Below are 26,339 nucleotides of genomic sequence, written 5' to 3'. Positions count from 1 at the left end.
TATTACTTACAGATGAAAAGGTTTCTTCCCATAATGCCTATCCTCTTTCTCTTTCTGCGCTGCTTACATATTGATTTTATCCTCTGAAATAACCCCACAAAACCTTCCTGCTAGCCTCCAGTGCAGATTAATCATTTACAGGACTGGCAAAACATTGCATTTGTGCATGCATACTTATGCATTCACAGCAAGTGGGTGCTATTCACCATCATCTACACAGTACTTGGACTGGAAGATGGAGAGCACCCTCTTTTCAGTTATAAAAGAGTCACCTTTAGCACAGTGCTTAGGGGAGCTGACAATCTGGCACGTAAATGTGCCAACAAGTGACGTGTTCCCTGCATGAACCACCTCTGAGCCAGCTGGACTCCGAACAAGGTCACGGTCTTGGCTTTTGGTTAGAACTGCAGACATTTAAATAAAGATTCATCGATTCAAAGAGACCCCACAAAACCCCACAAGACTGAATCTGTCTGTGTTAGGCTCCTGATTTGTTGCAACAGCAGTTAATGTTTTATAGAAATTGTGACAGCAACAGCACATCATTTCAACATGTTGGTGTTTGGGTGTAAATAACAGAGCAGACCTTCTACAATAAATTGTGAATAATGTGTGAGACAGTGTAATAATGCTTTAAAGCCCACAAACACTGTCGAAAACAAGCTGTACTTCAAGAGCTGCTGGTGCAAAATATGAAAACTGACTGAAAAAGAAGCATATAATTTCAGTACAGCCAGATACATTTGTGTTGATACTTCCTTGTGCATTTTCTAGCTTCCCTTGAATCAAATGATACAATCTATTGAGGTAACTACAGTAACTAAGATCATTGAAAATTAATTCCAAGTTACCTGTTGTTAAAAGAGTGGGAAATGTACATTCTCAGGTACAGCATAAAATTTGTTTATTTGGTAACCAACTCCACCTTAATAACATTCAACAGGAGTATTATCATTGCGGTATTGCATAATTAGATACTCTGATATGAGACATAGACACTATAGTCAACACTGATAAAGAAATGAAACTTAAACTCAATTTTGAGAAAATAATTGTAGATGTAGTTGTAAGTTGTAGTGAAACAACGAAAAAGATGACCAGCAAAGTTTTTTTTTCTTTTCTTTTTTTTTTTTTTTTTTTACAAAGAAAAGCCACACTGTTTGGATGCATTATAGCACATTAATAGAAAAATCACGTTTAAAAGGCACATTCATAGGACAACAATGGGACAATCTTGCATGCACAATGTCCCATGAGATAAAAGCAGCATCAAAATTACAGCTATATCACAGTTTACTGGTAAACACATTAGAATACCTGACCAGTCATACAAATATACACAACAATTATTGCTTTGATTATTGCTGTAGTAAAAGTGAACTATGTGCATTTATTATCATATATTGTAAGGGAGTATTCAAGCAGCATAAGGACAATGTAATTAAATCTCCATTTTTTACAATTTCAACACTTCCATTAAATCAATTTTAAAGAGGTACAGTTTGCATAATCATAAATACTGCCACAGAAAAAAGAAAGTACATTACAGTACAGTCAAAATACATCCAGGGATCTGGGTTAAATGTGGTTAAAACTCTAAGTATGTGAATATGAATCAGGTTCTAACTACATGTTGACAGTAGGGCTGCAACAATTTTTTAGTGACTGATGAACTTGTTCAGTCGATAAAATGTTAGACGGTAGTGAAAAAATGCCCATCACATATTCTGAGAGCCCAAAGTAACATCTTTAAATTGCTTGTTTCCTCTGACTGACACTTCAAACGTGGAAGTTACTGAGTTCTTTACTTGCTGCTCAAACTGGTTACATGTAACATCAAACCCAGTGTCATCCTACAGTACACCTCTAGATGTCTTTTGACCGCCCAAGTTTATCAAAACTTTGTAGGAGTATTTATGATATTGTGACACAGAACACAGTGTCATTTTTATCTCTTGTATCATCATGTGGTTCTTGTGACCGGCTGTACAAATCAACTGGACTTTCACCTGGTCCAGTATCCAGAGCCAAACTGCCACTCTCGGTCTTCCCCTTACCTCTTACAAGAGTCCCCACCATTTGTGCACAAGCAGGTCGTCTCCGTAGCCCGTGTCAAGGAGACGGTTACCACATTCCTCCCAGCGACACACCTCACCCTTCTCCAGGACTACAAACTTCCACTCCACGTGGCTCTCTGTGGGCAGGGTGACCACCGTGGCCCAGTGCCCATCCTTGACCCTTTCTAGGGGGATGAATCCCTTCCAGTTCCCCAGCTCCTGGTGGTTCCCTGTGACAGCCACTGTCTGGTACGGCGACTGAGTGAAATAATGAACGCGAAAGGTCACGTTGACGTTCTGGGGCATGGGCTGGACCGCCACAACCTTTTTGTTAGTTTCCGTGTTTTCATCTGCAAGGGAGAGAGGGCTGGTTTGTTTGACTTCAGTGGAAGGTGGGATATCTGTAGTATCTATACATGTGGTGACTGTCGCAGCAGAGCTGGACTGACACTCTTCAGCAGGAAGCTGGTTGGTTTTTGTGCGGTCAAAAGACAGGACAGAAAGATTCATCCAGGGAAGGATTTGGTAGTTACTCTCTGTGATCCATTCGTTATGGTCCATAGTCGCCTCCATGATACTGATTTCTGTCTTTTCAGTGTCCTCCTCTTTCTCCTTCTCTGATTTTGTGTCCTCTTCCTTTTCAGCGTGTACTCCTGCGCTCTTTTCTTTAATTTCTACAACCTCAATGACAGCTTTCATGTCTGTCTGTATTTTCAGGTCATCAGTGTAGCTAGTGACACTTGCTGTGACCTGTGCTGTAAAGTGATCCATCGCTCTGTGGTAACCATCCTCAATCTCATGGCCAAACATGTCCTCATTAGCTGCAAAGGACTCATACTTAATCCAATTTGTGTGCTCACTGTGGGACTCCCGGGAGCAATGCGATGGGTAAGACCCGAACACCATACCTGTTGTCGTGTCATTAATGACAGGTATAGCTACATCATCAGAAAAGAGGGTGTTTTGAGGCTCTGTCTGACCCTCAGACCATAAATCGTGATTCATCACTGGAAACACCATATTACCAACCGTCATGTCAAACTCGTTACCATCTTGCACATCAGGGCTAACAGCCAAACTTGAAATCCCACTCTCCTCCCCAACACTCGGAGACAAGTCATGATCCCTCTGTCCACTTTGTTCAAAAGGCGACAAGTAAATTTTGTCCTTAGTATTGATAGGAACAGCACTGGTGGGAACTTCAGAAAAAATTTCATTATTTTCCATGTGGTCACTTTGTTGGTCTTGGAAAGAAGACAACATGCCAGGATGAGTTATTTCTTCAGGCACTGAAAGTGCAGTAAGATGAGTGTTATTGCAAACAACTGCTTCAGTAGCAGAAGTAACCCTTGTTTCATCATTTTCCATGCGGTCACTTTGCTGGTCTTCACAAATGGGTGGTGGGTGAGGACAAGATATTTCTTCAGCTATTGCACAAGCAGTACTGTCCTCAACTGTTTCAGACTCAGCAGCAATAATCAGTTTGCCAGAGACTTCATTATTTGCCATTTGGACACTTTGGTGGTCTTTGTAGCAAGACTGCACATGAGGGTCAATCATTTGGTCGGTACATTCTTCAGCCAACACAGTTCTGCCATTTCTGTTGTTTTCAGGAGGATTTTCTGTCTCATGTGATGACATCTGAGGGCCATGAGTAGAGATATTGTCTTCTTTCTGTGGCTGACAAGTCACTGACAAGTCAGGGAAAACTGCTGTGCTTGAGATTTGAGCATTTCCATCAATGGTGACACCTGGCAGACCTTTGTCATAATTATCATCCTTCACAGGTATACTCAAACAAGACAGTGCCACACTTGAACTGTCACGTTCTTCACTACGGGCAATAATGCTGTCACTAGTCAGCATTTTCTCTTCCACTCGATTAGCACCATCCTCTTGAATACGATCACATTCCTCCTTTTGTTCCAGCTCCACTTCTTGCTCTTCAAACTGTGGTGAATGGGTGTCAGATTTGCTTGAGTGGTCTTCATCTACGGCTTCCTCAATCACTTCACCAGCCAGACCACCATCTTCATTCCAATCACTGTCTTGAATGGGTGGCATCACCTTGTCCATCAAGTGATCACACTGGTCCTGCTGTGAAGATGGCAGGTTTGTTTCTTGTTCCAATGTTGAGGACCACATCTCAGCTTGTTGAGAAATATCCTGGTAGTCTACACACTCCTCCTCTGCCCTCTCACCCTCATTTTTCTTTTCCTCCTCTGGAGAGACATGAACATTACCAGAATAGCTACTGTAATCAATTCTATCTGAATTCTCTTCCTCAAACCATTCATCTTTACCATAACAGATGGAATTATAAATGAGAGGCTTGTCCGAGTTGGACTCGCTGTTTGTCTGCACTGTGGTTATGTTATGTTCTGGTCTGTCGTTTTCACCTGTTTTACCCATATGAGGGGATCTTTCAAAGCACACTGGATTGTTCAAACAACATTGAAAGTTTTCCTCCTCTTGTCCGGTTTTCTGGTCAGAAATGTTCTTGTCTGTGGTTACATCCTCAGCTTCTTGGCATTCTGCTTGTAACACCTACAGTAGGCAAATAAATAGAAGGACCACAGATAAAAATACAAACAAAACATAATATAACATATAAGTGTACACCAGAAAAAAAACTACCTGTGGCTGATCTCTTCTGACTAGTTTGCTTGTCTGAAACTACAGAGAGAATGAGGTCACAGGGAAACGGATATGTAAGTAGGAGAAACATATTCCCTCTAGGATGGTGCTCCAAATCCTTAAAGAAATAGCTCAGACAAACTGGGAAATATTCTGATTCTGATTCCCTGCTCAGTGTTAGATGAAAAAATCAAATTATATCTGTCCGCTAAATGTCAATCAATTGAAAAAGACCGCTAATTTTAGCTTGAGTCCATTCCTCTGAAACTGCACTTCACCCTCAAGTGTAGGTTTTCATTCTTTAGCTTGCATATAACCTCACACTGCTACAGATTGCTGCTTACCTTCTCCTCCCCCTTGTGGATCTCATCATTAATGGGCTCAGGCTCCTTCAAGTGGCTATCATTACCACAGACCTCTTCTATGACATCCTTAGTGTCATTTGTTGTATCTTGGCGGTAATCAAAAGCATTCTCCGCGACCATTTCAGTCACTGTATAAGTATCACTTGGCGGGCGCTGATTGGCCTCTTCTGCATAAGTCTCTCTTTCTTTGTAAGAGTCCCACACATTTGCCATTTCCTCTTTGTCATCTGAAGTGGTGTGCTTGTTTTCTGGTGCTTGAATGTCGCTCTTAGGAGGAGAATAAGGTGGAGGTTTCTTTTCGGCAGCGGCAGCAGCAGCCTTTCGGTGCCTGATTTTGAGCACATCAACATCCTCCTTCGCATCTGATGAGCCTTCTTCACTCACATCTACAGTATAAGTCAAAAAAGCCCATATGTTAAACAGTAATAACACTAAAAGTATATTACACAAATATACACTAATATAAATTAAAGCACCCTAAACTGATTTTTTTAAAGTTTATTTCTGGTTTGTACTCCTAACTTTATAACTTGAAAAACAGAATCGATGAGATGTGCACTTCGAAATATTAGAGTAGTTAATGTAACCTTGAAATTGACTTAAATTTGATTGAAATGACCATGCTTACAGGACACATTATGTCACACTATTATTATTTCCTAAACTTTGCTCTTTGACTTATCCAACTTTGTAGATAACAAGACAGTATAAGATCTTATCACAGGATAATGCAATCAGCAGCAGTAAAGGTTTGCTGTTTGTATGTCTCCTCTGTCTGAGGCCTCAGTATCTCTTGTATATCCTTATTAGTCAGTGTTAGCTCTGCGTCTGTAGCTGAATCCAGTATATATTAGCCACATGTACTTGAAGTATCAAAGATAAAAAAACGCATAAATCATAAAAATGACGCATTACATAACCATATTAATATCACAGATGCATTCATGTAAAAGCAGCATTTTGCTCTTATAGTTGGATGCTGTTGAGCCAAATAAACTATTTTAGAACTGTTTTTGGTTTAATCTGTGGCAGTGCATTTTATTTTAGGGGGTCACTAGATGATCTGTTTACAAAATCTTAACTCAAACTGTCATCCTAAATGTAGTAAAAGTGCAGTATTTCCTTCTGAAGTGTAGTGGGAATAGAAGTAGAACGGAAATAGCGACGGGACTGCAGTGACTTTCTCTCAGTGCCAACAGCAGGCCATCGTTATAGGCTAGATATTAATACTAACATTATCTGCTGTACTCTCTCACAGGCTACTTTTAAATGTCCTTGTGTGGGCCTACACAGGGCGGTGATATTTCTCAGTGCTCTGTGTTAAACCCAATCAACCATCACTAAGGCTAACATTCCTATAATATACACCTGTGAATTCCGACACCTGCAGACCTTTAAAAATCTCCTTATAACGTCAATTTGCGGATCTTTCTTTACCTGTTGACGCGGTGGAGAGGTGACATTCCCCCGGACTCGGAAGCATCACCGACGCGTCTCTCTCCGCCTCGGGGCTCTTGTCTTCACTCTCGGCGGCTGCGGCCTTCCTCCGCTTCCCCCTCACGGTCCGGTAGATGATGAAACCGGCCAGCACGGACACCAGCGCTATGACAGCCAGAGCCACTGCGGGTCCGTGCCGCCCGATCATGCAGAAGAGCGAAGCCAGATCCATGCGTCTCTCAACGGCCACGCTGTTGCTGTTTTTCATCGCTGTCTGCTGTCACAACAACAAGCCCTCCTCTGTCTGGGCTTTCTGTACGTGCGTGTGAACGAAGGCCTGAGTTATCCGACTGAAGCTGCTGCAGGATGTGTGCTGCCGTGGACGTTCTTCCCTCCACGTTTTCAAGTATAGTGACCTCTTGTTGCTGCAGAGCTGCAAAAGGGTGCATGCGCCAGCTGCTCATTGGCCGGCTGGATCACGGGGACTCAGCATTCATTCATAAAACGGGGAAAGGAGCTTCTTTTGCAGCTAACCTGTCACGGACGTCCATGTCTCTATTCGTGAATTCTGGGTTCATAATTAATTAATGAAGTTAGTTAAGTTAATTATCTATTAGTAAATGTGTTCTAAGAGTACATTTTAAATAGAAACCCCCTTTTAATATAATTTGTTTCCATGATGATGTTTAACTCCATTGTGGGTGTTTGTAAACAAAGTTGCGTCCCTACAAGTGCAGGTTATTTAAAACAAAACCGTAAAGGATTGGTCACTTTTGTAAATGTTTTGAATTGCAGTCCAGTTTACATGAAGGAAACTGGATTACATCAGTTCAGTGCAGGAAGCCTAACATGTCATTCATATTTCACATAGCCTACTATGAGGGGCGCTTTTCACAAGCACATTTGTCTTCCAACTACACACACTTTAGAAGGCTTTTGTTGGTCTGAATGCATTTCAAATACAGGCTATAAGGTTTGCAACTGCGCAAGAATATAGCAAATTTAGGTTACATGCCTGGGTCTCCCCGCAAGGCAATCAGAAATGAATAAGCCTCTTAGATGAGAGGTAAAACGTCCTCAAGTCCAGTTACCTTCGGATAGCATTTAATTACTGTATATCGTGATCTTTACTAAGAACAAAATCGACAGTAATTCACGCGATTCATGTGAAATCTTTCTATATTGTATGTCTTTGACAAAATTTAGTTAAAAATGTAGTTAAAATCTTCCTGACGAAACAGGAATGATCTGGTGACATCACCCCTCCTGAGTAACAGCTCCACCCAGTGGAAAGCTGTAGTAATGACTGGAAAGTTCCTGAAGAGTCTGGAACTCCTCCAGGTAGAATATAAAAGCTGAGACTGTCTGACTGCTGAGACAGAAAGCAAAACACAAGCAGAACAGAAGAGAACAGACACTTTAACAGTGTTTCAGCTCACAAGAAGAGGACTCAACACTAAACACCCAGTGAAGATGCTGTGCTCTCGTGGATTCCAGTCTGCCCTCAGCCCATTCATGGACTTCTACTGGCCTGTACGCAGCCTGTGGCCAGAGGTCAGACCTCTGCTCTACCAGCAGGATGTTCTGCAGAGAAACCTACAGGAGCTCCGCAACAGTCTGGAGCTGATGGACAAACTTCAACACAAGATCCTGGAGGAGACGGAGCCTTTCCCAACCGGCGTGGCCGTGCAGCCGCTCTCCTGCCAGCTGGAGAAAGAGGGGGAGCGCTTTGGCCTGACCCTGGACACTCAAGGCTTTTCTCCAGAGGAGCTGTCTGTCAGGCAGGTGGGCAGGAAGCTGAGAGTCAGCGGGAAGACGGAGAAGAAGCAGGAGGACGGTAAAGACTCCTACTCTTACGTACGCCAGGAGTTCAGACGGGAGTTTGATCTACCTGAAAGGCTGAACCCCGAAGCCATCACCTGCTGTCTGGGACCAGACGGGAAGCTCCACATCCAGGAGGCCAAAGCTCCAAGTGTGGAGGAGGCTGAGAGAGAGCTGACTATCAAGAGGAGCTTGGAGGAGAAAACAGAGCAGAGAGTGTGTTCACAGACAGAAGGCAGCCGCTCGGAGACAGACAACAGCACACAGGACAAACCTGAAAACATGGACTCATCTGCATGATGTTCTAACATTGTGTCTGAAATGTTCTCTGCAAGTGTCAAATGAAGTTCATATATTTTTCATTTGTGTAACTGAGCGTGATAAATAAATATGTTTAAAACTGAAAACATGGATTCAGCTACACGATGTTCAAGAGTACATTTTAAATATGTTTAATGCAATTAACAGTTGACTTAACCAATAAACGTATCAAAAGTTTTTCTGTCTTTTCCTTTGTTGTGTTTATTATCATTTTAAATCTGTGGCTGAAAACCACAGTAGTACATTTAATTCATTTATAAAATCGGACAAAAATTGAAGATCTGAATTTGTAATTTTGATTTAATATCTCATTATTGCTGGATCAGCATCACAAACACCATCACAAGTGGTGTATAGCTTCTTTATGCACTTCATGAGCTTGACCAGCATCTTCATCCCAGTCCTTCACCTGAACGGGCAGCATCACCTGGTCTGTCACATGATCGCCTTGGTCCTGCTGTGTAGATCGCAGGCTTGTTTCTTGTTCACACGTTGAGGACCAGATCTCAGCTAGATGAGGAATTACCTGGCAGTCAGCACACTCCTCCTCTGCCCTCTCACCTTCATTTTTGTTTTCCTCCTCCGGAGGGATGCAATTATTACTGCAATAGCTCTTGTAATCACTTTTAAGTTACTTTGTTAATCCCAAGCACTTCAGTCTGTATTCATTTTACTTACTGTAGACTTAATCACATCAGTTCAGGGCTGGAAGCCTAACATGTCATTTTATGCTTCACACACACATAGCACAGGTGCTATAAGAGGTCTTTTACAAATCTTAAAAAAAATGATTATGCATGTTAATGATGTATAGTTAAAAGTATATTTGGACATTTGACTTACAACTGAATGGAGTTTAGAGCAGCTATTAATATATGAAAACTTTTTGTTTGTCTCAAGGCATTTCAATGCAAGTCTAAACTGCTGTGTGATTTGAGGCTACACAGAAATCTAACTAAACGGATAACCTATAGTTATCATGAACTCTGTCACTTTCAGAAAATTAAAAGAGTGACACAGGATCTCTTGAGCTTCTTGCCTTACTGATGATGACTGCAAATTAATACTTTTGAGAGCATATAAGCTTGATGAGAAATCAAAAATAAAATATGTAGTGTGATGGAAATTTTGTATGCTTTGTAGTAACAATGACATAATGTTTACTTTTACCTCATACTTATTGTAGTTAATCTGTAGCTTTAGCTGTGCAGTGTTATAGTGACCAAGTAATGACCTGGTGAACTGACTGTTTTAGCCCCGTTATAAATAACATCCTGGTTTACCCAGGCAGCATAACCTTTTAACAAATGAAACAAACTCTGCTGCTGGCAGAGGGCAGAAAGAGATCTTCATCTCACAAGAGATAAACCTGAATTGGGGTACTAACAGTTATTGCATCCTGTCTGTTTTTTCCTTCAATCTGTGAAGGAATGTCTTTGAAGCTCCAAACAAAGAACCAGAGACACATCAGAAAGTATAAAATGGGATGAAGTCTTCAACCAGTGGGGCACAACTCTGAACTGCTTGCTGCCGTGTGGTTCTGTGTGTTGCCTCCTCTCTAAAGAGATTAAACCATTTTAGTGCAGGCTATCTTCCGGATTTGTTGTGTTTTCCTTTGTTTAACTCACTACAGACAGAAATGAAATTGCCATAACAGTAGTAATTGAGCTGTGAAAGTGAAAACACATAAATACACCAATAATACCTGATGTGTTGAAGACATGACATAATGACAATTGTTTTTATGTTTTTAGACATAACATCACTTGTTTTCTTTCTGGTTTTGGCCACAATAAATGTTTGAATTTGCTGTCTCAAATCTTCACTTGAAGAAGTGGTCAGATTTAGTTGAGAAATCATGAATATGACAGCAACATCACATTTGTTATGACAGTCATTCATGCATATCTGAAATTGGTCCGTTATGTAACTTTATCAGAATTTTCTACAAAATGTAGTTGAAAAGCTTCCTGATGAAACAGGAATGATCTGGTGACATCAGCCCTCCTGAGTAACAGCTCCACCCAGTGGAAGGCTGTAGTAATGACTGGAAAGTTCCTGAAGAGTCTGGAACTCCTCCAGGTAGAATATAAAAGCTGAGACTGTCTGACTGCTGAGACAGAAAGCAAAACACAAGCAGAACAGAAGAGAACAGACACTTTAACAGTGTTTCAGCTCACAAGAAGAGGACTCAACACTAAACACCCAGTGAAGATGCTGTGCTCTCGTGGATTCCAGTCTGCCCTCAGTCCATTCATGGACTTCTACTGGCCTGTACGCAGCCTGTGGCCAGAGGTCAGACCTCTGCTCTACCAGCAGGATGTTCTGCAGAGAAACCTACAGGAGCTCCGCAACAGTCTGGAGCTGATGGACAAACTTCAACACAAGATCCTGGAGGAGACGGAGCCTTTCCCAACCGGCGTGGCCGTGCAGCCGCTCTCCTGCCAGCTGGAGAAAGAGGGGGAGCGCTTTGGCCTGACCCTGGACACTCAAGGCTTTTCCCCAGAGGAGCTGTCTGTCAGGCAGGTGGGCAGGAAGCTGAGAGTCAGCGGGAAGACGGAGAAGAAGCAGGAGGACGGTAAAGGCTCCTACTCTTACGTACGCCAGGAGTTCAGACGGGAGTTTGATCTCCCTGAAAGCCTGAACCCCGAAGCCATCACCTGCTGCCTGGGACCAGACGGGAAGCTCCACATCCAGGAGGCCAAAGCTCCAAGTGTGGAGGAGGCTGAGAGAGAGCTGACTATCAAGAGGAGCTTGGAGGAGAAAACAGAGCAGAGAGTGTGTTCACAGACAGGAGGCAGCAGCTCGGAGACAGACAACAGCACACAGGACAAACCTGAAAACATGGACTCATCTGCATGATGTTCTAACATTGTATCTGAAATGTTTTCTGCAAGTGTCAAATGAAGTTCATATATTTTTCATTTGTGTAACTGAGCGTGATAAATAAATATGTTTAAAACTGAAAACATGGATTCAGCAACATGATGTTCTAACAGTGTTCTAAGGCAGCAGCACAGAAACAGCCAACAGCACACATGAGAAAATAAAGGAGTGAAAAAGATGTAGTAGCCACTGAAGATCCACTAGATGTCACATTTAGTCTGATGATCGCTGTCATGAGAAACGTCTGCTGCTCTGTCTGTCTCAGCACTATGAATATTTATGATGCTGTGCAACTTACGATTTCATAGTTTTCAAGTCACAATAATGCTTTTAATCATCATTAAATCACAATGGTCATTTTTTGACAGCGCTAAGAGATGTTTAAATTTGTCGAATAGCCAATAATGACTTTTTGTTTAACTGGGATGTTGAAGTACAAATCAATTGTTGTGGGAGCCCAATCAGTTTTCATCAGCAATAAGAAAAAAACGAGAGAAAAAAAAACTAAAAACAGAATTTGCCAAAGTACTAATATTGTACACTGAAACAGTATTAATGACCTCTCCCACCTATTCTTTATTCTTATTCTTTCCTTGTGTTGTTTACATGTTAATGTCAGCTGTTACCATGGGTGCTTGGTCTCTCCCTGGCTCCCGTCTGGCTGTCACAGCTTTTCTTTCCCAAGAATAGACAGATTGTCCTGCAAACGTGGCAGCAGGGCGGAGAAGGAGAAAAAACTGCTTTAGGGACTCACTCAGCTTTTGTTTTATTTTCTATTTGTAGAGCTGCTCTTTGTTTTCCAGGACAGTGCTGACAGATCTCTTCTTCACTGGAACTTTGAGTATCACAGAGTACCTTTCCCCCCTCCTCCTCACTCCTCCACATCTCCCAGTTTGCTTTTGAGTTCTTGCTTTCACCTCCTATCCAATTCTATGTTTCCTTTCTTCATTTTTCACCTTCGTTAAGCCACTTTCACGTCAAGCCATGTCCTCGTTTCCTCTCCATCCTCTCCCACTCCCTCTGTGACAGTCCGGTTGGGCGTTGCTGTCACATCCCTTTTACTGACTATCCTTTACTTTCATCTCCTCACTTCTCCTGCAACATGCTGCTGGCAACACATGGGAACATTTACTGACTGTTTTATTTCTTTTTCCGCCAGGCCCATTTTCCTCCCATCCCATCCCCCCCATCCTCCTGTCATCCTTCTTTCTTAAAACCTTACTCTTTGCTGTCTCTCTCTCTTCACCTCCCTCTCTTCCTCACATCCACTCCCTCCACATTTTCCTCCATCTAACCCTTTCACTCATTTCCGCGTTGTCTCAGACACTTTAACCGACTCTTAATCAACAGGGTGTGTTTGAAGCAGATGGCTTTTATTGCCATTACAGAAACCCATGAGTCAGTCCTGTGTGTGTAAATGTGTGTCTGCATCTGTTTATGTCGAAAGGGATGTAGTGCAAATGCAATATGGTGACCTAGTAAATCTGATAAAAAAAAAAGTGTGCATTGGTTCAACAAGTAAAATCGGCATTGCACACTTTGAAGTTTCAGTTTGTAAAATGCTCAGTGTTTTGTGGGACAATTAGAGAACTTTTCCTTAATCTTGGTAAAGATGTGTTTTCCTGATGCATATACAATGGTTGGATTGTGCCTAAACCTCCTGGAAGCATGGAGGAAAACACAAACACACAACCTCTGACGCCAGTCCTTTCCCATGAGACGACCAGCATCACACCTAATAAAACAGTCAGTATCGGTGTATTGTAGGCAGTGCAATGTGACGGATTAAAAAAAAAGAAAGCTGTTGAAATACAAGTTGCCTGAGAATACCAGTGTTTGTTGTATTGTATTTTGTATTTTGCCAGGATGCAGTCGGTTTGCAGATATAAAAGACAAACCAAACAAACAAAATCTGAAAGTGAACCAAAACAGAAAAGAGAGAAAAGAAAGAAATAAAATGATGGCATGCTATTATGGAGATAAAGTGATTCAGATGAGATCAAAAGAAAAAGAAAGAAAATGTTCACAGACTTTGTTTTTATGCACATTTTTCATTTCTTTTTTCAGATGAGGTAGAAAAGTTTACTGATAAAAACCAAAAGGGACAATCTAACCATTCTTGGTAAATAAATCATGCCTTACACAAAACATGACTCAAACAATCACTGAAACCTCTACTGAGCTCGAGAGACAAAAAAATAGTGGAAAATGAAAACATCGGATCCGTGTGAAGTGATCAGACTGTATAACCTTTTAACAAATGAAACAAACGTAAAGATTTCTATTCTATACTCTGTTTTATACATCTTTATCACTGTTGCCTCTGAGAAGCAAAGCTGTAAGTAATGTTATTTTCTCACCACAATCTTTACCTAACCTGTCCAAATTGTTTTTGTGACTAAACCTAATCAAAGCGTAACCATAGCACCAGCAGATTAGAAAACAGTAAAGAAACTTTCATAGTGGTTCTGTGTGTTTTGGAAGACACATGAAAATTGTGTCACCCCTGCATGAGGTCTGTAATAACATAATAGTTAAAACAAAATCATACTTTGGACTCATTAATATACTGTAGGCATGAAACAGAAAAGTTCTGCAACTGGTATGTTTACTTACTGTCTGTGCCCTTTTGGATTAACATAAGAGCAGGTACATGCTATTTTCCCCTGTTACTTATTGTGGAAATGTCATATGTGCACTGAAAAGGTCAAATATTTTTATAAATTGTGCTCACAAAGAGTGGCCTCTGTTGCACACACACACACACACACACTCACATACGCATATTTCCTGTGCGACTTTGAGGGTCTCTGGTATTTGAACAGATGTGGGCAGACTGAGCATGCCTAGATCCCCTCCTGACCTGAATGTGCACTTCCTGCTCCGAAAGCTAACACCCAGAGAGAACAATCGTAGTCTGTACCCTCTGAACACAGACACACACACACACACACACACACACACAAGGGTCAACATGCACACCATAAACACACATAAAAACACATGCTCACACATACTTTGAGGAATGGACTTTGTAGACATGCAATACCCACAAATACTCTTTCTCAAAGCAGTTAGTGTGCACTGTTCAGATGACGTGAAAGTGAGAGTTAATCAGCTTTACGCTGTTTTCGAACATTCATCGCTGCCTCATATGTTTCAGTGTTACGTGCACACACACACAAATGTAATTAACTTCTTCCATTTTGTGAATTCTTAGAGGCTCTAGAGCCTTGTTTAACATTTCGCAGTGGACTACTCAAATACAATTTTGCATATGTGTAGGGAGGTCAAAAACGCGTGTGTCCGTGTGCATTACATCGACTGGCAACACAATTCAGTTCTCAGGAGATGCTGAGAACTTTCTCTGTGTGAATGTGAGATGTCAAGAAAATAAAAGCTGAGATGGATAGCTGAGGTCAAAGTGTGAGGAGAGCAGCAGACCAGAGAGAAAATATGAAAACAGTAGAGAAGGAATATGAGAGCTGCACAGGAAAACAGAAGAAGACACTGTAAAAAGAAATATGCATCTTTAATGAAGATTAAATATACTGAGAAAGAGAGAAAGCAAGACAAATGCATGTGAAGTAAAACAAGACAAATTAAATCAAAGGAAATACATAAACTGGATAAACAACACAAGAAAGTAAAACTCAAGGATCAAGAATGAAACAGACAAAAACAGTGAACAGGAAAAAAAAAGTGGAAAAAAGCAGACAAAGGGGTCATGGACTGTAAGCTGAATTCATGCCAGTAAGACAGAATGGAAAACTAGAGCCAGTTTGGGTAAGTACTGCAGGGGAAGGAGCAGATTAACAACAAACACAGAAACACTGTCATGAAAATGAAAGTACTCTTTTTTGTTTCCATTCGTCTGTTTTTAAAATTTGATCTGAATAACTACTTATCAGGCATAAATAAAGGACTATGGATTTAAAAATAGTAAGAAACAGTCATTTCCGATGTGGTTTCACTGGTATAAGGTTGGCAAGTTCGAAAAGAACAACTACACAACACAAGCAATAAAATGTGGAGTTATTATACTGTAGTTCAAGTGAAATTCAAACACATAAATCAGTTTAAATTTGAAATCGATCAGATCGGGGCTGAAGCGGGATATCAATAAATTGTAACCACAAACAGCTTCCTAGGGGCCATTTCTAGCCAAACATTTTCTTTCAACTTGTAGCAGAAGGATCAACTTTGTGTCTGAAAGCCAGAACAAGGTCATAAAAAGATTTACATTAGCTATTCTCGTGAGCAAATATCTTTCCAAGAAAAATCTTTTCACACGCTGAAAGTGAAAATATTTCGAGCAGTAGCAACTGTGGTTTCTTTGGAGTAAAAGAAAAGAAGACTACATGCACAACAGCAGACAGCAGACCAGTAGAAGTTTAAAGCCATGTTACAGTCCTGGCTCTTGCAATGGCAATGCTGGTAGGACAGTCAACCACTTTATTATGTGACTATACTGTCATAAAATTTGGTACAGATCTTCAGTTCAAAATTTTGATTAATTCAATACAAGCAAATAACTAACTAAAGAAAAAAAAACTCATGACATGTACTTAATGTACTTTGTGCTTTGTGTTAGCACATATAAGCTACCACTGCAACACATTGTCAATATGCCAGTGTGTTGATGTCAGCATGTAGCGGTGGTACATCACAGAATATTTAAAAATACAATAATAGAAAATACAATGAAGAAAATCTATATTTTCCTTTCTCAAATTACAAAAAAGCACATGAACCACTTTGTCGGGCTGGGTGAGCAGTGTGCTTTCAATGAACACAAGCACTATCCTGTATAAATGATCACTAGCACAACAGTCACCAAAGAAGGCAAAACAAACTCCTGTTTGAGTAACATTTCCTAAAACCTAAATTACCCCACTTTTTTTTTTTTTTTTTTTAAAAATCTAATTTACAGACTTACATCTTTGGATGTGACAAATGGGTCTGTGAGCTGAGGGTCACAGATAGGGTAGGAAAGTCAGAGAGAATCAGTTCAGAAAAATATTGCACACTGGCCTTATTCTCTACCTAACATGGACTAACATGTCAATGTGTGTAATTGCTCTCCACTAGTTGATCTGTGGTGCTGTGGCGTTTTTATGGAAAAATGTCACCATGTTTCAAATCCTCCCCAGGAGGCAGGATACCTGGCTTAGTGAGATTGGCTTCCTGACTGGGAACATGCACAAAGCATCCGGACTGCTACTTCAATCCAGTAGCTCCTGTTGTTACACTTACATTATTCTATATGTTGCTTGTGGAGTTTGTTGCCTCTGTAGCCTTCAATCTAGCATTGCATTCATCACTAGCACTAGTACTATTTCTGAGTGTGTATTGGTCCAATTTGTTTTGTGCAGAGAGAATACATTATTTATTTTCTCCTCAGCTCTGCTCTTGCACTGACCTGTGTGAGGTCATTGTAGGCAATGCTCTCATGGCTACCACAGCTGGTTTATTGTCAGAAGAACAGTTAACTTTCTGAACTTTTTCTTTACTTTATTTGAGTGAGATTTTTCTGCTGCGATCTGATAGTCTCAGATATACTGTGCTGGGAAATCTCGCTCCACAACCACTACAGTGCAGTCCAAAGATACACTATGAATGATGCAGCACAGTTGACACAGACGGCTATACTAATGACATTAACAGAGTGCAAAAGAAAACTTGATTTACACAGACAATGTGTGTGTGTGTGTGTGTGTGCACATAAGACTGTGAAAGAGAGACCATCATGACATCAGTGTTTCCACAGGAAATCATGTTTCCAAAACCCTGGTTTTCCACTCTAAGTTTACCTCATACACAACTCAATTCTGTCTATGTCTCTGTCCCACACATGATACTGCATGGTGGCAGCAGTGAACTAAATCAGTTTAATTATGTCCTCCAGTACTGTTGTTCCCACAAGCAGCTAGGGTGAAGTCATATTGTTTTTACACGTATAGCTGGTGATTTAAAAGGAAAACCGTGGTTTATTACAAGCTGGATCTTATTTTCATTGTTTTGGCCAGGATTACACTTAGTTACGGTAACAATGTACTCACCAGTGAGTTTGAGATCTGGGAAAAAGGAGTCAGCAGTGAGTACACTGATGTCATCACTGATGGAAACGATGGCCAACACTATGAAAGGAGCTGAATCTCGAATCAAGCCGCTCCCCACTGACATCCAAACAGAATAAAAAGCAACTTGACATCTAATTTTATATCTGTAAGACCGGTTCAGTTCTCTGAGTTGTTAGTCCAGAGAAAAAGGATGAGGACAAAAAGATAATGAGAAGAAGGTGAGGAGTCAGAGAAGTGTAGGAGGAGAGGGACATAGAGGCAAAAGAGATGGAGCAAAGTAACTGGTATGATGATGGTAATAATAAATACAGATTGTGTCCTTGGACATGCAAAGCACACAAATCTGTCTGCATGAGTCTGGTTGAATGCACACTTGCACACAGACACACACACACACACAAACCTACATCTACTTTGTGTAGTTATTTTATGACACACATGCAAACATTCAGATCTAATCATTTGTGGATGAAAAATCCCAGATCTCTGTGATGTGTGTAAAGCTGATATGTGAAATCAAAGCACAGGGTGGCCAGTCCTGGAATCACTGCAGCGTGTAAATGTATCACACGAGTACTTGGGTAATATCTGATTACTGTGCCGTACTAGCGATTCAGACAGAATCACAGCTTTCTCTGTGCTTGAAGGGCCATGAGTGAGAGAGGGCAAGTGGCAGCACAAAATGAAAGAGAGGAAAGGAGGGAAAGTACTGGCTGCTTTCCATTCAGCTAATTATGCTTCCTCTTGTCCTTCTCCATCCAGGTTTGTCATCAGAGCTTGCAGTGAGCAACAACAGGTGTATCCTCTGCAGAAGCTTTTAAAGCAACACCACAGTGTGTTTAGTGATTGGTTAGTTGATCGGATTGTAAAAGCAATGCATCTGACAGTTAGACGTTAGATCGAATATTTATTATATATTTATTAAATTTGTATTTATTTTAAATAAGAACGTATTTGTGTCTATATCTGTAAGTGCAAATGCACGTTAGCCAAATGTAAACCACCCAAAAGACAAAAAAGAATATAGATTGAGGGTTTTGTGATTGGGACCTTTTCCTAGCCTAAACCATAGTCCCACTTACACTACATTTCAAATATCTCATAGTCTATTCAGATAAAATCCAGATGTGATTACATACACTTTTATCTGCATTTAGTAAAAATATTTGCGTTTTTCTTAGCCAGTTCACAAATCTAGCTGCCATCTGTCTTAGTTTCCCCTGGTTACATGCAATTATGGATTATCCCAATTTTAGTCCAGATGGTGTTGATATGCACCTGAAGCTGTTACATTGTGTCTAGACTGCAGCTCTCATGTCATCATTGCTCTCAGGAGAAACTTTTTGTGCAGTTTTCCTGGGATATGTGTGAGCATTCCTGATCTAATTTTTTCATTAACACAAATACATTTGATTTAGACTGTAATTTTACACTGAACCTTTCAACAATTTCCTGCGAGATCAATAAAGTTCTTATCTTATCTTAACCTGATATGAAGGTATAATGTTTTCATATTTTACACATAAACTATTAGTCAGAATATTTAGCCTTTAGATGTCAGAGATCTTTTCTGACAGATAGCACTGGAAGGAGAGAGAAGCTCAGAGACAGGGAGAGAAAAACAGTCAGCGATGACTTTGACAGAAGGGAACACTGTGTGTTTCCCCCCTGACCTCAGATCGAACCAGAGATGAATAGTGATGAAGGTCTGAGTGCCAAAACATTGCAAATGACTATGACTTTACTTCTGTATAAAACAATGACTTGAAATAATATCATCCGTGTAAAATGAACAGCTGTTGTTGTTTATGGATTTTTGAAATTACCACGAAAGGTCTGTATAAAACATAGCACTCTTGTCTCAAAGCTGAAAACCTTACGGGTACAAGTGAAATGTTTGGTTTTGTTGCAATTTCAGTTCAAATTCTGGAAAATTGTGAAGGGTCTGAGATGGATACAGACCACAAGTTTCTGTTCCTTGAAAAGAAAACTTTATTGCCCATAAATGTGAGCGTGCAAGTTCAAGGAGAATAACATCACAGAGCTACAAGCTGTAGGTGAGTTATTTCAACATACTGACCCATACAGTACCCAACATCTGACCAGAGGGTGGGAGTGGGGGGGCTCCTTAAAGTATCACGTTAAGAGGATATGGAGCTGAGGGAATATAGGACCCTGGGAACATAGAAATGCTCTTACCATAGAGCAGGTGTTTCTTTTCTATGCAAAACTACCACATTCCACTACTTTGCACAGAATAAAATCGGTGACTGAAACCAGACAGCTAGAGCTAAACTTAATAACTCATTTTACACTCTGAGCTAACTAGGAGGTAGCTTCATATTTATCTAGTCCCCCTCTTGTGCAACTGTACCTGGGAAAAGGTCCTAACAATTACATTGCCATATTAGCTGTGATAACTAACCCTGGGAACAGCCACACTAGAAGCTGCAGTTAGGCACCGGAAATTATTGTTAATTGGCTATATGTAACCTTTTGCTCAGTGGCTCCGGTCTGTCTTCATCATGTCAGATTTATTAGGCTATTGTCATCGGCTGGCTTTAATTGTTGGCTCTGCTGGCTCACATGACAGCTAATGGAATGGGATGGTAATCTCCATGTTGTGCAGAAAGGATCACTGTCAGGGCAACAATGTGGTTATAGTAAGTTGATGTTTTCAAAGAGGGAAAATCACTACGTCTCACTCTCTCTTTCTCCCTCATCGGTTCTTCTGTTTACCTTGGCCAAATATATATGTTTTTTTTAGGATCTCTTAGCTTGACTCAGCTTTCTGTCTGTGTGTATAAGTCTGTGGAGGCATATGTATCACATACATCTCTGTTGAAATTCTCCCTGTTAATCTTTGTCACTTTGTATGAAAGCCCACAGGGCCAAGTAATAAAAAAATAAAAAAATCTGATGATCCGTGCTTCAAGCATGATCCGATACCATCTCTTTATTTTCACAGCCCCCTGCAACCTCTTTATTCAATTTATTTCTCCTCTTCTAAGGCACTGACACAAGTATTATTGATTTTAAATATATACTCACACATCTTTTCAGCACAAAAGACACTGACACTCTGGTGGTAACATTAACAACATCGACAGTGTGCAAGAATTTGCATTATGTTTTCACAATGCGTACTGTACTTGACATTGTTCAGACCACCAGTACTTCCTTGCATTATGTGAAACAATTTACATGTAAAATCCAGTTACTGCAAATAGTTCACCCACACTCACTAATCACAAGCACATCAACAGATGTGTACACAGCAGACACACACATGCAGATGAACGCACAACAAGACATAAACATCCACAATCCAACAACAAAGGCACAACACAAACTAAAATAAGACAAGCTTGATCAGGACAGGATATCTTTGCATCTACGGGTTGACTGTAACAGTTACGTTTTTTAAAAATGTCTTTCTCAAATCCCCTAATGTTAAAGAGTAGCCCCTTTTAAAAAGGTATTAATAAATGAATGTGTGTTTAGAATGATGATTTGAAACATGACAAGATAGCTGACAGATAAATGTGGGCAATCTCATACAACAGCTCTGTAAGTGATATAAACTGAAGCTCTTTCTGTGCTTCATGAAACTGGCTTTTGTTTGAGCCCATTTTTGGTTTCAACTACATGGCTCATTTAAATTGCACCTTAGATTCAAGATAAGGTAACTTTTATCATTTGTCATCATTTACATTTCATTATGCTTGAGTCCCTGAGGTAAGGACAGCTCCTTGCTTTGCAGTATATTTACTCTGGAATATAAATTGTTGAAACAATATAATTTAACAGTAGCACTCTCACTTGCTTCTCCTGGGTGTGTGTGTGAATGGCGGTAAGTCAGGAGGTAAGGTCGTTGACTTGCCTCAAAGACTGTCGAAGAACTCATTGACAGATAAGGCCAACAGGCTCGTTTGACCTTGTGACACGCAAACACTGAGACATATGCTCTCTCTATTTCTTTCTTTCATTCTCTCTCCATCATTCAAGCTCTTTCTTTCTCTCTCAGTTTACACACACACACACACACACACACTAGAATGAGTGACATTCTCATCACTGCTTTGACGGTGGGTGATCTGCTGTGGTTGACCTCTTATTGAAGTTGGGTGCTAAATGTCACCACTTTGATGTAAAAACACAACAGCTCCTGTGTGTGTGTGTGTATGTGTGTGTGTGTGCGCTCTATCACACATTCCTAACATGCCACAAAGAATGTCACACAGAGTTACATACATGCCTTGTCGACCATATGTTTCAGGTAATTTTGATTAGAAATTCAGAGTGAAACTTCTTCACTGGAACTAAACAATTTTGGAATGACTGAAGGGCCGAGCAGCTAGTAAGCAATAAATTACTGTCAGAGTACACTCACATATTTAGAGAGTAATAATGAGCACTTTCCAGTTCTTATCTGAGAATTTCAGGCATATATGTTCGAGTGTTTGGATTCACGGAAGCCTTATAAGATGTGGAATGTCTGGGAATCAGGAATAAGTGACAAGCTGGACTGAACTAAAGAGACTGAACTAAAGAGGCTGAACTAAAAGAGAGCTGAACTGTGACTTTGTTGAAACAGACAAGGGGTTCTTTTACCTCTATGGGCAGGGACCATTTCCTCTCCCCCTCTCTCCCTCCCTTTCTCACTCCCTTCCTCCTTTTCTCTCTTTTTAGGCTCTTTTTATCTTTCCTTACTTCTCTATGCCATCCCTCTCTTGCTCACTCTCATTTCTCTGTCTGTCTGTGTCTCTTCCTTGCTGACTGCCTCTTTTAGGTTTCTGGCAAAGGAACTGACGGTGTGTATTTTATCCACAGGTCCTGTGTATGTGTGTGTGTGTGTGTGTATGTGTGTGTTAGCCAGAGGTCCTGTGGTCTTTGTGACTTCAAAGCTGAAACCAGAGTCTCTCCACAGTCTGCAACTTTCCTATAAATCCCACTAACCATAATGCAAGGGCAACATAAATACATGTATACACAGCCACAACAGAGAAATAAAAACAGATGAAAATAAGAGTGAAAGCTTAATGGAACTAGGAGAGTGCGTTGTGAGTGTAAAGCTTACAGTCAAGATAGTGGCAACGATAACACAAAGAGGAGATTTATTTATCTCATGTTATAGCTTAGAGTGGATCAGGAATGCATGGAATTAATCTGATGATGATGTTTAAGAGGAGACCAAACTTTTGTATGGATGTAAGTTTTTGAGTCAGAAGAAGGACCAAAATTCATTAGTGTGTCGAAAATATGGAAGACAGGTCCAGCAGCATGCAAGATCAGCTGCTAACAGATACACACATGCGCAAAGCTAGAAAATGGCTATAAGGAATTGCACACACACACAAAAAAATGGTGTGAGGCTCAGGAGGAATATGTGGAAAGAAAGGCATATAAACTCTGACAAGAATAACAGGAGGTCAAAGTGAATTGGAATGATATAAAGAAGAGATTTTGGCTTTGGATTTGAAGGAGTTGAGTAACGGCACAAAAGCTCCAGCTTTTCATCAAATTTGCCATAGAATAAACAAGGTGTTGCCAGCCCAGACATAAGTGAATTTATTTTTACAACCACATTCTTTCTTTTGTTATATATATGTAACTGTGCTGTTGAATCTGATTTTTTTTTCCTGGTTTACAGTAAGTAAACAGTGAATCACCATGACTGCAGAAACAGAAAACAAAACACGGGCTTTTGTTTTGTTTTTGCTTCATATTTTATTTATTTATTTATCTGTTTCTGTGAGATGATGATGTAGATGATGTAGGTGATTCATCTTTCAAAGCAACATCCACCTTCACACTTTGGTTCATACTCCAGTTTTGTCTATGACCTGTCTTTCAATTGCCCTCTGTGTACCTCTCATTTAAGTTATTTACCTTTGTGTTCATGTTCTTTCCTGCACTTTGCCTTGTTTAATCGGTTTTTCCTGTAAAACCTGCTAAAAGCCAAACATACCTGAGTACAACACAAAAAAAATCCTGTCATAAACTGGTGGGTTTTGAATTGCCAAATGTCAAAAGACTCCATTTGTAAAGCCTCTGACACTTATAAAACAACCCCAGTGACCTTTACTCTGAGTCCTGACTGGCAAGAAATAGTCCAGTCATGTGGAAGTCAAACAAAAAGACTTATGCTGCTCAGGCATAGTAAAATGTCACCAGCAACCATTCAATAAATTCTCTAAATAAGATATGAGATATGGGTCATTAAAGTAGCCATTCTGGCCACAATGAGAGGGTAACGTCAGGTTTTTGGGACATTTATAAATTTATTTTAAAACATACAACATACATTCACACCTGGTTTTTAAATGTGTAGCTATGAATATACTCTATGCCTACAGGATTAGATCCGTTACTATTCTTTACAAAATTTATGATACATGTAAGTTTCTACAGTATCTTTAATAACAGTAATAACAATAAAAGTGTTAAAAATAACACGTTTGAGTTGTCACTTGAAGTCTGGATCATTATTCTTAATGTATGATAGCACATCATGTCAGCATCCCAATATGTGCCTCTGAAGCATCTGCCCCATCACGGTTGGCTGATGTAAAGTATATCAACTAGTTCAGTAACCACAAAAGAGGTTGTCAGAAAATCAAAAAAAGGATAAATACTCGCACAAACTGACAAACCTAAACATTAATTTCTGAGCAGTAGTTTGATAAACTTTTTAGTTTGGACTACTATTATGAAAACTATATCTAAGTGTATATTTGAGTGTGTATATTGTATTTCTCTAATCTAGGTCACAAGCCTTCTTTGCTTGGAACAAAGATGAGCTCAAAATTCTGTCCCTTATTTAAATTACCATGAAAATCCTGACCTGGGATTTTGTTTGGACAAACTTGTCTTGGCCTTGTGCAGACTGACAGATCTCCAGCTGTTGCTGTGGCTCGGACATAGAGTTTTTGGAGTTAATTGTCTCGAAAGTAGAGTTTTAAGGGCTGAATTTCTTCACACAATGTCTGAGATCCGCAGCAGTCAGCACAGCATCACAATGGGTGGTAGATCCACATCCTCCCTTCAGCCATTAAAACAAATAGCTCTTTATCCAAGAATGTCTTTCTGTGTGTATCTGTGTGTGTGTGTGCGTGTGTGTGTGTGTGTCTGTGTGTAAGAGAGAGAGAGAGAAAGAGGGAGAAAGAGAAAGCCTATGGGGAAACTGTGCGTGTGAATAAAAGCAGACATTCATGTGTTTACGATGATGTGAGTGCAAACACATTTTCAGTGAAAAAACTCTACAAACTGTTGTACCTGCCCAGTGACAAACGGCAGATAGAGCAAGTTACCGGCTAGCTTGTACACATAGTGGCACATTAACATCATTAGTTGTTAATGAACCTCATATTGGTCTCAGAGGTTGGTGGGGAGCAACAAAGAGCTAGAAGCAGGTTGAATATTAAACTTACATATTACTGTGAAAATATGTTTGCTAACAAATTCGATGCACCTTTTAAAATGTGGTCATTTATCATACTGTAGTTGCGTTTACAACTTGTTATTGGTTCCCTCCCAAAAAAAACTAAGCCAAATAAATAAGTTTAGGTTTTGAACAGCAGGTTTAAACATTGATAAAACATACTTAAAGCGAATGAAATGTCTGACAAATGTCTCAACAAAGGTCAAATTGTTATGAAATTTTGTGCAGACATTCATGTTCCTTTATAAATTAATCTTAATGAATTGTACCAAACATTAGCAAAAACAAAAGTTAGGATGTGTTATTATTATTGAGTTTTTTCAAGAATGATCATCATAACAGTATTTTCCAAAATGCAACACTGACAATAACGTTGAAATGCAACGCAAACAAAAAATTGAACGACGCTGAACTTCTCAGTCAGGGAGGTTACATTTCCTTTTGTATGTTACTTCTGTTCTTAAAGTTGCTGTTAATACATGACTCTCCACATGTGAATTGAATATTCTGACATTTGACTGGCTATTTACACGTGTGTATTTCTCATGTAGATTAGAATTTCCACATGTAGAAACTCTAATCATGTGAAATTTGCCACATGTGAATTCCAAATTTTCATATCATTTTCATATGTGAAGTAAAATGTAAGCAGAAACAAATACTGTGTTGGGGTAAATTCATTCAAATACTAACACATGCCAACATGCTACACATAAATAAAGTTACAGATGCTAAGGGAAGTCTAAGTGAATGTGAGACATTTGCAAAATCAGATTGAAATGTGCAGATAAAATCAGTTGCAAGGGAGAACTGAACTGAGAGATAGGAAACAGAAGATGACAGTGTGAGATCGAGAGGCATACAGGAGCCAAAAAAATGTGCAGAAATGACACAACATAAAGACAGAGAGAGAGGGTGGGAGGGAGGGAGGGAGTGCACAGTGTGTGAGGGTTACCACAATCCTGCCACTGAGTAGTGTGTTTACATGGTACCACACCACTAGACTTTTAACCACAGACATGGCACTGCTCAGTGTGTGTGCGCGCACAGCTGTCTGGATGTGTATTCTCAGTTACTGAGACGCTGACCGCGTGCATGCCTGTGGGAAGAGATTCAATATGTTTCAGTACCAAACCTGTGATTCTGATGTGGAGTTTTAGCTTAAATGAAATCTTTGACTAATTGGGTTTCACAAACAGGTGAAATCCGAACCAAAATTCCTTGTATGCTTGTGTCAATACCCATGACATTACATAATTATGAATTCCCTTGCAGTTTCAACTAAAAT

At 40.1% G+C, this 26,339-nt stretch overlaps 3 protein-coding genes across 3 annotated transcripts; 2 read left to right on the top strand and 1 right to left on the bottom strand.

Moving 5' to 3' along the window:
* Positions 1 to 1,772: 1,772 nt before the first annotated feature.
* On the bottom strand, positions 1,773 to 6,962 carry stbd1 (starch binding domain 1). The gene is made up of 3 exons (XM_046375610.1): positions 6,497 to 6,962; positions 5,039 to 5,445; positions 1,773 to 4,604 (listed from the first exon to the last, which is right to left on the bottom strand). The coding sequence occupies exons 1-3, from the start codon at positions 6,762 to 6,764 to the stop codon at positions 2,061 to 2,063; spliced, it is 3,219 nt and encodes a 1,072-aa protein (XP_046231566.1). The 5' UTR covers positions 6,765 to 6,962; the 3' UTR covers positions 1,773 to 2,060.
* Positions 6,963 to 7,492: 530 nt separating this feature from the next.
* Positions 7,493 to 8,807, top strand: LOC124051731 (heat shock protein 30-like). Its single transcript, XM_046375369.1, has one exon. It carries the CDS (start codon positions 7,970 to 7,972, stop codon positions 8,615 to 8,617), a length of 648 nt encoding a protein of 215 aa, XP_046231325.1. The 5' UTR covers positions 7,493 to 7,969; the 3' UTR covers positions 8,618 to 8,807.
* Positions 8,808 to 10,730: 1,923 nt separating this feature from the next.
* Positions 10,731 to 11,607, top strand: LOC124052136 (heat shock protein 30-like). Its single transcript, XM_046376075.1, has one exon. It carries the CDS (start codon positions 10,853 to 10,855, stop codon positions 11,498 to 11,500), a length of 648 nt encoding a protein of 215 aa, XP_046232031.1. The 5' UTR covers positions 10,731 to 10,852; the 3' UTR covers positions 11,501 to 11,607.
* Positions 11,608 to 26,339: the final 14,732 nt, after the last annotated feature.

The sequence above is a fragment of the Scatophagus argus genome, chromosome 20 (assembly GCF_020382885.2).
Source record: "Scatophagus argus isolate fScaArg1 chromosome 20, fScaArg1.pri, whole genome shotgun sequence".
Classification (NCBI taxonomy): domain Eukaryota; kingdom Metazoa; phylum Chordata; class Actinopteri; family Scatophagidae; genus Scatophagus; species Scatophagus argus.
This window is presented reverse-complemented; position numbering and strand designations above follow the sequence as displayed.